Source organism: Odocoileus virginianus, chromosome 27 (assembly GCF_023699985.2).
Source record: "Odocoileus virginianus isolate 20LAN1187 ecotype Illinois chromosome 27, Ovbor_1.2, whole genome shotgun sequence".
NCBI classification, from domain to species: Eukaryota; Metazoa; Chordata; class Mammalia; order Artiodactyla; family Cervidae; genus Odocoileus; species Odocoileus virginianus.
In genome coordinates, this window is record NC_069700.1 from 28,564,768 (window position 1) to 28,576,294 (window position 11,527).

At 55.9% G+C, this 11,527-nt stretch overlaps 1 protein-coding gene and 1 long non-coding RNA gene across 3 annotated transcripts; one reads left to right on the forward strand and one right to left on the reverse strand.

The window, feature by feature from the left end:
• Nucleotides 1-530: 530 nt before the first annotated feature.
• Nucleotides 531-9,640, forward strand: TREML2 (triggering receptor expressed on myeloid cells like 2). The gene is made up of 5 exons (XM_020912341.2): nucleotides 531-797; nucleotides 2,835-3,155; nucleotides 5,832-6,252; nucleotides 7,310-7,410; nucleotides 7,703-9,640. Exons 1-5 carry the CDS (start codon nucleotides 737-739, stop codon nucleotides 8,149-8,151), a joined length of 1,353 nt encoding a protein of 450 aa, XP_020768000.2. The 5' UTR covers nucleotides 531-736; the 3' UTR covers nucleotides 8,152-9,640.
• LOC139031439 (uncharacterized) lies at nucleotides 1,790-11,515 on the reverse strand. Of its 2 annotated transcripts, XR_011483924.1 has the most exons (3): nucleotides 11,454-11,515; nucleotides 11,218-11,261; nucleotides 1,790-3,214 (listed from the first exon to the last, which is right to left on the reverse strand). It is a non-coding gene; the product is annotated as an uncharacterized lncRNA (long non-coding RNA). The 2 variants fall into 2 exon arrangements; XR_011483923.1 differs by having other exon boundaries at nucleotides 1,790-11,261.
• Between the last annotated feature and the right edge of the window lie 12 nt (nucleotides 11,516-11,527).

The following is an 11,527-nucleotide window of genomic DNA, read 5'->3' on the forward strand; positions in this document are numbered from 1 at the left end:
TCCAGGCAAGAATACTGGAGTGGGTTGCCACACTCTAATAGTGACAAAAAATAAGGTTGCATCTGGGCATGTAAAGGGTTATCTGCAAGTGTGAGCGTGAGTGACTGCTCAGACTAGCCAGGAGCCTGGGAGAGAGAAAGGCAGTGCCAGAATGAACGCATGCATTTAGGAATGAATGAATGAAAAAATGAATGGGAGTTTACAGAAAGCTCCGTGTGAATGTGGGTGTGTGAAAAACGGGTCTGAGATGCCCTGCTGCAGCCCCGTAGCCTATACTCATGGTCTCTGAGCCAGAGGATTCCAGAGAAGTCTGTACCTGAGGTTCTAGAAACCTCACACTACCCCTCTAGGTGAATAACGGGCTTCAGAGGACAGCACTCTTATTGCACCAGATTCTGGGAGGGAACCTGAAGAGGGTCAGGACTCTTCTGACCCTGAGAGCCCTTCCTGGGCGGGGAGGCCCCAGACTGGGTGGAGCAGCCACACCTGCCTGAAGTTTCGAGGAAGAGGGGCGGAAACTGCCCCGGCGCCGCCCTCTTGTAGGCTCTGTGGGCTCCCGCGGTCTGCTGATCACAGTGGGTCCCACAGCTTCCTCACTTCCCTAAATGGGCAACTTCACATTTAGAACCCCAGGTCTTCCCTGGCAGACCCAAATGGCCCGGCCAGGATAGGCCTGGGCCCCTAGCCTTGGATCCCTGCCCCCCACTGGCCGTGCCCATCCCCACTGCATGGAGCCATGCCTCCCGCCTTCCTGCTGCTGCTGCTGCTGCTGCTGCGGGTCCAGGGCCCTGTCTCAGGTGAGAGGGTGGGTGGGCGGCTAAGGGGGAGGAAACGGTCTGTCCCTGGACCCCCTTCCTGCTTTTCTTGCCCAGTGATCTTGTGGGGTTGGAGGAGGCGGAGGAGGAGGTCTGGCAGACCTAGTCGCCCCTTACCAGAGACCAGTGAGAAGTTTCCAGCCGAATATCTGGCCCTGGGGAAAGCTAACCCAGGCCTCACCAACTAAGATAAAGCCCTGGACCCTCTCTGCATGGGCCCCTTTATCTGCCCAGCTTCCTCAGGACTTCTGACCAGGGCCACTCCCTTTCCTCACAAAACAAGCCCTCCTCCCTCGGTGTGACTGCTGAACTTGCTTTTTCTTGGAACGCTGCGGCCACAACCCCCGTCCCTACCTGCTGTCCTTGGCAGGGAGGGAAGCAATCCTTGAAGCCCTCTCTCTCACCCAACAGCTACTAAATGCTCCTTGAGGGGACCTCACCCAATTCTGCCTGCCTCGCTGCCATGGCAACCAAGTTACCACTTCCCGTTCAGTTCTGGGCACCGCCTGTGAAAGGGCTGAAAGGTGGGCACACATGAACACAGTGCCCTGGAGAACCTTTTCAAGGTCATCCCATCTATACACCTCTCCTAGAAAGGCCCCCCTCTGCCAGGGCAGAAGAGTGTCTCCTGGGGTCCCCCAAACCTGTCATCTGCCAAATAATTGGGATTATTCTGTTTAATTTTTATGGGACAAAGTGATACAAGAGAGGGCGTTACCTTACTCCAAACCTCAACTCTAGCGGCAGCTGGGTTGGAAACTAAGGTGGATGTCTTGGATGCTGGGCTCTTTCTTGGTCATCACAGCTCTGGGTTCCGTTGGGAAAGCCTGGAGCAACCTGCATTGGGGAAAAGGAGGCGTGCACTGCACACGTACCATGTTTAGGGCGCTGTCCAGGGTCAGTTCTCACAGCCAAGCAGAGACGGATAAGAAACAGAGACCTTACACTGTCTGCTCACACAGTCAGTGATAGAATCGAGTTTTAACCTATGTTTATTTAGGTGTGTTCTGTATACATTCTCCAAAATGTATGTTCTGTACTCTGTGTATGTGTTTGCAGAAGACTCTGAGCGAGTTAGAGGAGTAAATGCCGAGCGGAAGGTGGGTAGAGGGGTGGAGGGCCCCCACTGCAGCCTTCTCCTTCTTCCTGTCCCCTGGCTTACCACCCTCAGCCCTAGTTCTACCCTTTCCTCATCAGACTAAGGGTTACGAAGCTCCCGGACCACATCTGCTTCCTAGGGATAGAGGGCAACTTATGAACAGTGAAGAACTGTAGAGATCTTTGGTTTAAACACAACCGGGAGTTGATACACATATTTGGACATGCTGAATCTATGGGTTTTAGGTAACTAGAATATTTTACAATTAAACATCAATTAGAGTGAACCCAAACAACTTGTTATTTAAAAGATGACTACAATGAAACTGTTTGTGAAACAAATAACTACTGTTAATATTTTCCAAGCCTGAATTTTCTCACCTACCTAAGTTCACTGGGCTCTGGAATTTCAGAATGATGACTTGCATTTGCGTCTGTATCTCATTGAGGGCAGGACAAGACCCTGAAGACGGGGCTTATCACTCTCCCATCGGACTAGAAGATGCCACAAAGAATAGGGCTGTGTCCGCTGAAGTTCCCTAAATGTAAAGGCTAAGCTTCCTTTGTTAAACTAGGGGCTCCCTGTGGGCTATGCCTGTGTCTCCACCATTATACTGGGAGTTCCTCTGTATGTATCTAGCTAACCCTGTATCTTCCTCATCATTTTAGGATTTCTCCAAGGGCACAGGACAACTGTCTTCCCTATCAGTCTGGGAACTCCTAGAGGGCAGGGCTAGTGTCTCCTCCAAAAGACTGAGAGCTCCCTGGGGGAGGGGGCCTATGTCCCCCTCCATCAGAGTTGGGCTGTATTTCTCCTTTGAGTTCCATGAGAGCAGAACAATAGCCACCTGCCTCTTCACCACAAGTTTCGAGCTTCAAGATGCTTCCTTCCTCCTTGCTCAACCAGTTATGTCTCCCCAGGTGCCCCCATGGAGAGCGTGTACTCAAAATTGCAGCACTTTGAAGGGGAGACTCTGTCTGTGCAGTGCTCCTACAAGAGCCGCAAAAACCACGTGGAGGGTAAGGTTTGGTGCAAAATCAGGAGGAGGCAGTGCGAGCCTGGGTTCACCCGTGTGGGGGTGCAGGGGCCACGCTACTTGCTGCAGGACGATACCCAGGCCAAGGTGGTCAACGTCACCATGGTGGCCCTCAGGCGCCAGGACTCGGGCCGGTACTGGTGCATGCGTAACAGCTCCGGCATCCTCTACCCTCTGATGGGCTTCCTGCTGGAAGTGTCTCCAGGTGAGCAGGACTGCTGGGGCGCTGGGATGCTGGGGGGTGTCCTCCCGCCCTGTAGTCCACTGAAATCAAATATGACAAGGATGATAATAATCCATCAGTGGGCATGATGGACAGTGGGGTTTTCACAGTTCTCTCATAGGCACCTTCATGGGCATTTTACAGATGAAGAGAATGAGATGTAAAAAGTCCTTTGCAGCTCTGACCTTGCTCAGAATCATAGAGCTAGCAAGTGGACGAGATGAGATTCGAACTCAGGACTCTTTGTACTTTGTTTTATTCAATCATTTGTTCAGTACTTATTTGCTGTGCCCTGATTCTCTGCCAGGCACGATTCTAGGCTCTGAGGACACAGTGGTGAGCAAAACCAGACATATTCCTATCCTATGGGAGGAAATAGGCAATAACACATTGTCAGACAAACAGTTGCAGATAACAGTGAATGTTCTTAAGCAAATGAAACAATGGCATGAACTAGAAAGTTCTGTGGTGGGGGGAGCGACTGAGTTAGTGGGGAGTCAAAGAAGACTTCCCTGAGCAGATGACGTCATGCAGAACCTGTGTGGGATGAGAGTTTTCTAGTCCTGTTGAAAGTGAGTGGTTCAAAGGGCTTTCCAGGTGGGGAGAACTGTACATGCAAAGGCCCTGAGGTGAGAAGAAACTGGTGCATACTGAGTATTGGGCAGAGCAACAGAAGATGAGGTTGGAGAAGCAAACAGCCGTCCTGATGCCCATGAAATGGGGGTCATAGTTTTATTCTAGGTACAAGAGGAAGCTACTGGAGAGTTTTAGAGGGGTGATATTGTGCCTCGACTTTAAGATAATCAAAGCTCTCTCTTTAGTATAGAAAAAGAGAGAAGGGCCAAGAAAGAAGCCCTATGCTGTTTCTACATTTACAAGATAGGAAAGGGTGAGGAGCCAGACAGAGAGCCTGCAAAAAGCTGCCAGTGACTGTGAAAATTACTCTCCACCCTTCCCGGTTCCTCTAACCCAACTGCATCCCCATCTTCCGTTGGGTCTGAACTTGAGCGACTGCTATCTCTAAGACACGGAGCAAATCTCATTCCTCCCTTCTCCAGTTCTGCTTTAGCCCCAGGGAAGTAGTCGAAACCAGTTTACTGAAGTCTTCATTTGTAGGGACACAAACATGAAATTGAGGGCGGGAGCAGAAGGGGACAACAGAGGCTGAGATGGTTGGATGGCATCACCGACTCAATGGACATGAGTTTGAGTAAACTCCGGGAGTTGGTGATGGACAAGGAAGCCTGGCATGCTACAGTTCATGGGGTTGCAAAGAGTCAGACATGACTGAGCGACTAAACTGAAACTAAACATGAAATTATTTTCCCCTTAGTGTATCTTCCTGTTGTACTATGCTGGATCTCACTTTCTATCTCTTAACTGCAATTTGGGGAGATTCCAACTTTGCAGACCTTACTAGCAAATGAAAAAATCTGCAAAACTTCTAATGACATATGCCCTTCCACCGCCTCTTGAAAACCGAGCTTTCTGGCCCCAGGCACCTGAAGTGGGAAAGGGGGACAGCTGCTGTCCAACCCCCCTTCTTCATCACAAGAGGTAGGGGAGGAGGGTTCCTCTCCATCATCACCTGGTCCTGCACCTCCCGACCCCTTGGTGTACTGAGGTAGGGATGAAGGAGAGGGAAACGGTTATGTGACCTCACTGACCCTGCAGGAGGTCTCTCGCTCTGTGGACGTCACTTCTTTTCTGCCCTCCTCTTAGATCCTCTGTGGCCAAGTGCTGGCTCTCCCAGGGCAGCTGTGTGTGTTCTTTGAAGGGTCCTTTTGGGGGGTCTTCTCACTGCTCACTAGGACAATGTGGGAGATCTGGCTCCAGGTTGGCCCTTTCTCCTATCCCCACCTCACCAATTCTGCTTGTTCTGGTTCCCTCGCCCAGAAACATGGGCACCTCCCTCAGTGAGGCCCTCAGGAGAGCGTCCGGGCATGCTCTCAGTGGGATGCAGCCGCAGCCCTCTCGCCACCACAGCATCCCTCTCTCTCCGTTCTCCTGTTTCCTGATGAGATCGGCTCAACACTGCTCCCTAGACTGAGCCCTCACAGCTCCTGCCTGCTCCCCTTCCGCCAACCAAACTCCAGCCTTCTTCTAGAAAAGGGGATGCTGAAGGCCTGCCCTGATGCATGACGGTGGCAGAACCAGTTCGGGTGTCTCTTAAGAAGCCCCCAAGGAAGGCATTTGACCTCCCTGCTCATGGTGTTCCTGGGAATCAGTCTTTGATGCTTCCTTGTCCTCATCTCCGGATCCCAGTCGCCAATCGTGGAGCAACTGGGAAAGGTCACATTCAATGTCAGAGCAAAGAAATCTCTGACTTACAGGAATGAGGAAGGTCCAGAAAGTGACAAGAGAGATGGGGGTAGGGAGGGAAGTATCCTCTCGTCCCCGTGGCTGGACAGGGGCCACTGAAAAACTTGTGAAAGACTCTTCCTTCTTTGCTGTGCCTACTTCCTCCTCCTTGACCTCACCCCCTGAACACACACATACCTGGTCCCTCAGCAAAGCTGGATTCTAGGTCCAAGGGGTGAAATGAGGACAGCTCCCCCCATCACCCCAGTCCCTAGACAAGCGTGTGGGCTGCTATCAGCTGCTTCCAGAACCAAGACCCCGACTCAGCCTCACCTTCCTCCCTCTCTGGTCCCTCAGCCTCCATAACCAAGGGAAACACTCCTCTCACGAAGCTGCCCAACATCCTCCAGAAAGCAACGGTCGTCGCCACAGGCCCAGCGCCCACCTCAGGCCCCGCTGGCCCTTTCATCGGCCAGGCGACAGTGTTCACAGCTGGGCTCCTCACCTTGGCCAGACCATTGCCTTCCCCGACCTCAGGGAACACCAGACGGACCTCTGTGATGGGCTCCAGTTTCTCCAGCACCGGCCTGTCCACCATGGGGCCCGGGAAGGCCACTGGGTCCCAGACAGTGACTGCGTCTCCCAGCAACACCCGAGCCTCCGCTGTGGGCCCAGCCTCCACCTCCACGAAGGCCGCGCACCTCTGCACCGCGGGAGCCCCCACCATGGGAATGCACCCCACCAGAAGAACGCTCCTCAACCACTTAATCCCCAGCAGGTACCTGGCGCGGGGAGCGGCGGGGTGGGTGGGGCTTACATGAATACTGTTTTCCCAGACACGGGAACAGTCCTCGGTGCCTGAGCAGAAGGCACGGTGAAAACGTCACAGCAGAGCAGCCCCGTCACACCCCCCACCCTACCCGGAATCCAGTCTGGCGTGTTGCTGAATGGGCGATGGGAAGCTGGGGTGGACAAGAGACGGAAAGGATGGCAGGAGGAAATGCGGGTGGGGCTGGGTCAGCACAGAGTCTGAGGATGAGGAGCAGAGGGTCAGGGCTGCACAAGGGGAGCATCTCGGAGGGTAGCAAATGCGGACGCTTTAATTTGGGTTCCCCCAGGAGTGGACTCGGAGATCAGGATTCACGTTGTACTGGGAACACGGGACAGAGCAAGGGGAAGTGAGGCAGGGGAGGGAAGGCAGCAGATGGGGCACTTCCAGAGGCTGGTCATCACCGTGGGCAGCAAGGGCTCAGCCCCACTGGGGAGAGTCCAGGGCCCAGTGCCAGGCAGCCGTGTGGAGGGCAAGGAGGCCGGGGCCTTTGTATCCCGCTGTTGGCTGTCGATGGGGGGCTGCCTGCCACGCGTGGCATGGAGGGCGCCAGTGACAAGAGAAAGCCGTCAGGTTTTTTTAACGGAGGTGCTGATGACCCATGTAGATGGAAGTGACATAGCAAAGGGGGATACAGGCAGAGTATCCACAGCCTGTGTTCTGGAGGACCAAGGTGGGAAGTGCCATCCTCGGTCATGCTGGGGAGAGTAAGAACCTTGGCCACTTCTGTCACAAATGGGTGCCTCTTAGAGCCCCTGTCCTCAGCAGAGAGTATTCCCCCAAAGACTGGAGAGACTCATGCCTTTGCTGAGGGCTGGGAGCTTCATCCCCCTGACCTGTGAGCACCTCACTTCCTTCTCCCGCAGCTTGGTCCCCAAGGAAGAGAGGCCTGTCACTCCCCGTGGGGACTGGCGGTCACACTCCTCTCGCATGGGGTGTGGGACGACGTGGGCTGGGAGGGGGTGCCCAGTACTCATCTCCTCCTGGCCCTGTTCCGTCTCCCCAGATACCTGGACTTTTACCCTGTGGTGCTCGCGGGGGTGCTGGCGCTGTTCCCCGTGCTTGTGATCATGGTCTATGGCTTCTGGAAGAAGAGACACGTGGGAAGTGAGTAGAACCCAACCCTCGCAGCCCCCCAAGGACAGAGCACTGGGGAGTCTGACACCCTTTCCAAAGCGCCCGACTGCCCCCGGTCTCCAGGCGGTCGGTCCTCGCCCACGTGAGGTCAGGAGGACCATTCAGCACCCAGGAGAGGGGGGAGGGTGGGCAGACAGTGACCGCTCGGTGGAACCTTCTGGGGCCCGGCCACTTGGAAGCGGAGGGCAGAGGCAGAGGGGCTGGCCCGGGAGCTTCCGGTGCTGAGCAAGACTGCCCTCTGCATCTCTCCCTGTCCTCGCAGGCTACAGCATGTGCCGTGACCCTGCCAGATCCTGCAAGGACTTGCCAGCAAGACCAGAACCTCCGTGGAGGCCCGCTTGGTCTGAAGCCACTTCACTGTGGGGTGGGGAGGAGTTTCTTCCAGAGGGGCCCCGGGAGACCCCCAGGAGACTCCTCAGAGGAGAAGCGAAGACGGGGCCCTGTCTGGGTTGGAGCCGGGCTGGGGGTGAGGACTGTGCCACCTGGACTCAGGCCTTCCTGGAACTGGAGGCTGTGCCGCGCCTACTCAGCTCCCCTGGGCTGCTGGGATCCTGGCGGGGGTGGGAGTCTGAGCACGTGGTGCCAGGCAGGAGGTCTCTGCGGGTTTGGGGCACCACCGAGACGGTTCTCCTGAGAGCCACAGACCCCCAGGGCCCCAGCTGGGTGGCAGACAAGCCCCGAGGGTGCTGTTTGCAGACAGAGAACCTCTGATCTCACCAGCCTCGGAACCTCTTACTACAGAGCGGAGTGGGGAGGGGTGGACAGCTGGGGCCACCCTCTCCCGAACCGGGGCCCTGTCAGTGTCCCTCTGCTCCCCGCAAGCGTCCCTATGCTCTTGGGGGAAGAAAGAGTCCCAGAAGCAGCTCATATCACAAGGGTCCCACCCTGGAGGAGAAACAGTGACTAAGAGGTGGGGGTCGGTAGAGGCCTTGGGGACCCCAGAGCTACCTAAGCTTCCCACCCCCTGGGCCGCGCATCCTCTACAGGGCCTCCACATGGGCCCTGAGCTGACCACAGCTGCTTGTCCCTCAGGTCCCGGTCACCAGCGGAGCCCACACCCCCACTGCGGCCTGCTGGCCGGGCCCTCCTGGGACAGCTGTGACCAGGCAGCTGACAGCCCTCGCCTGCAGGGCCAGCCTGTCCCTAGACCTGTATGCAGAGGCTGACTAAGGCTCTTCCCCCCAGTTCCCACACCCCACCTCTGGGTCTGTACTCCTGGAGGGGATGGGGGGGGGAGCCCTGGGGTCCACTGGAAGGGAAGTCATAGCTCAGAGAAGGGGGGGATCACTTCCCTCCAGGGGACTCATTGTCCCCTGGGAAAAGAGGACGCAATGGTAACACAGCAAAAACAACTCAGAGCTGCCCACAGCCTGGAGAAACTCCCCGGGGCGGGGAGGGGGGATGGAGCCAAGGAGCCTGGGTCAGGGCGCAGTGGCCAGAGGAGTCTCTCCTGCCCTGCCCCCGCCACTGCTCTCCAGCTCACGGCTCAGATTCAGCCTCTTTGGCAGCAAAGGCTGAAGAATAGGGGCTGGAATCCTCCCCTGGGGAGGGGTGTCCACCAGTCTGGGGCCACTGCAATGAGAGTCTGGGGATAGATGTGGCCTCTCTGCTCTCGGCCCTGGGTCACTGCCCTCCTCGGTAGGACAGCAAACATCAAAGTCAGGAGAGTGACGCAGAGGGGCCTTGGTGGGCAGCCAGCCCACGATCGCCACTACAGGGTGGAGACGGGGAGAGAGGAAGGGGCAGGAGACAATCCCGGGGGAACAGCAGGGAGGCAGCCCCCTCCCCTGTGTCCAGGAGAAGACACTAGAGGGGAGACTCAGACCGAGGAGCTGACAGGCCAGGTGCCAGGACACACACGCACGCACTGATAACCAGCCTCCTTATCAGGAGGGTGTGGCCAACACCCAGTGTATAACCAAGAGGGGGTTAATTTTCCACCTGAAAAGCACACACCTCTTGCCCTGCCCCAGCTGAGAGCAGGATGTCCGGGAGAGTACTGCAGGGACTCGGGACATGGACCCAGGGGTGCCACCTGTCACGTGGGGCCCTGTGCAAGTCACTAACCCTATCGGGCCTCGCGTTTCCTCTCTTGTGAAAGGGGACACTAATTCCTAGCTCTCAAGACTGTATTCAGGATAAAACAGAATAACACACGAACCTTACACAACTGACTAAAAGACTGATGCTTGGTCCTCCAGTTCTTTTCCAGGTCTGATTCTCGCCACATTCAACCTTTAAGACCGTTGGACCTTATGTCTGTGTTTTGTCCTCGACTGTAAGGGGGTAGGGAGGGAAGAGGGCCACATGGTCTGGCCCCAGGAGGTGGGGCTGGGTGCAGGCAGAGGCCTCTATGCCCTGATGTTATACAGGGGAGTTGTTAGGGGGACCGACCATCCCTGTTTGCCCAGGATGAGGGGCGCCTGGAACCAGGTGGACCTGCCCACCCCTGGAGCCAGCTCCCACGTGGACTCGAGCTAAGGACAGACACACAGCAGTGGAGAGGTGCAGACCATGTCCCCAGCTCCCCAGCCCTTCGGGGCCTGGGTGGCGTTTTTGGACCTCTAGGCCTCCAGGACATTTCCCCCCAAACCCTGGCCTTCCACTTCCTGCTACCTGTTTGCCCTTCTCCCTGGAGTTTCAGGAAGACCCGGATCATCAGCAGATCCAGGGCGGGCCGGTGCAGGGCAGGGGAGATATCAGACAGGCCAGGGCCACTGCTGCCTTTGGTGGGCAAGATGAGGGACTTTCTGAGCAGTGGGCGAGACGACAGGATGCACCTGTGAAGGGTTTCCTGTCACGGTTAAGGGAAGGAGCAAATAAAGGAAGCCCAGCACCCACGGGATGTTCGCTCTGTGAGCCCTGGTCTGAGCCCAGGGGACACACGCGTTCTTGCTGTGGGGCCAGCAGGCCAGCCTGAGGTTCACAGTCCCCCGTGGCTGCCAATGGGCTTCTCACTGCATCAGCCTGGACGGGTAGATGCTGTGCTGTGTGGCCGGGCTTCTTCTTCAGGCTACGGGGCTTCCTGCCCCGGGGCTGGAAGTAGTGAGGGCAGAAGGTGGCCTTGAGTCTGTCTGGGGCAGACCCCTCTCAGGGCAACCCGTTCCTCTCCATCCACTGACACAGGCAGTCTGAAGCCCTGGCACCCCCTGCCTTCTTGGCAATCCTGAAGGGTGGCCTGTCTCCAGAACTGCTCAAGTGGCCTAGGGTGGCTGACGTCTGCCCATTCTGTTTCCCACCTTTTTCTTCCCCAGTCTAGTCCCTAAGCTTATAAACCTCCCTGCCAATTGCTGTTCCCCATAAGCCTGATCTGCGCTGCGGCTTGTTTACAGACTTCTTTCTTTTCTTGGTTGTTTATTAACCATGAACAGCCTGTGACAATGATTTTTCTGTAGCTCATCTACTGACCATTATTTTTTTAATGTGCTTGATTAGTGTGGCCTTTCAACAACCACTATGGAGTGACAATGGCCAACTGGGGGGTTGGGGTTATAAGGAGGACCTGCGGGGCGGAGATCCTTTCCCCTTCTCTCTCCCTCCCCCTTCTGCACCCATCTCCCTCTCCCCACCCGTCTCCTCTGATGTTCACACCCCAACTTTGCTCTCTCCCACCCTTGCCAGGGACCCTACCTGCACCTCCATTCTTGGAAATGACTCTCCATCTCCCCACCTCCCCTCCCTCAGTCCCCATGGAACGTCCCAACCCCCAAGCAAGCCTGGATGGGAAGTCTCTGACCTCTGGGGAACTCAGAAGTGTCGCCCAACTCTCTCACTAACCTTTGGCTCCCTGCTTTTCTTCGGTGGACAGGAGAAAGCTGAGGCTTGGGAGGAAGAAGTTGGAGAGAAGGGAGAAAGAAGGAGGGAAAATATGTTCTTAATCTGTTAACGAGTCCAAGTTCGTACTGCTTATCCCATGATAGGCAAATAAATGGACAGGCAGTTGTTGGGACATGGAAGAGCAACTTCATTTGGAAAGCCAGCAGATGGAGAAGGGGCTCAAAGAAACATCTTACCTGAGTCTGAATTCAGGCTTGTTTTATACTAAAAGGGGAGATGATATTGCAGACTTCTTGGTCTAGCTTGGATC

Excerpts from the sequence above, each read along its gene's own strand:
- TREML2 (XM_020912341.2), top strand. The coding sequence starts at position 737 with ATGCCTCCCGCCTTCCTGCTGCTGCTGCTGCTGCTGCTGCGGGTCCAG. Across the intron at positions 3,156-5,831 it reads CCTGCTGGAAGTGTCTCCAG|CCTCCATAACCAAGGGAAAC; the intron begins GTGAGCAGGACT and ends CTGGTCCCTCAG. Across the intron at positions 6,253-7,309 it reads AACCACTTAATCCCCAGCAG|ATACCTGGACTTTTACCCTG; the intron begins GTACCTGGCGCG and ends CCGTCTCCCCAG.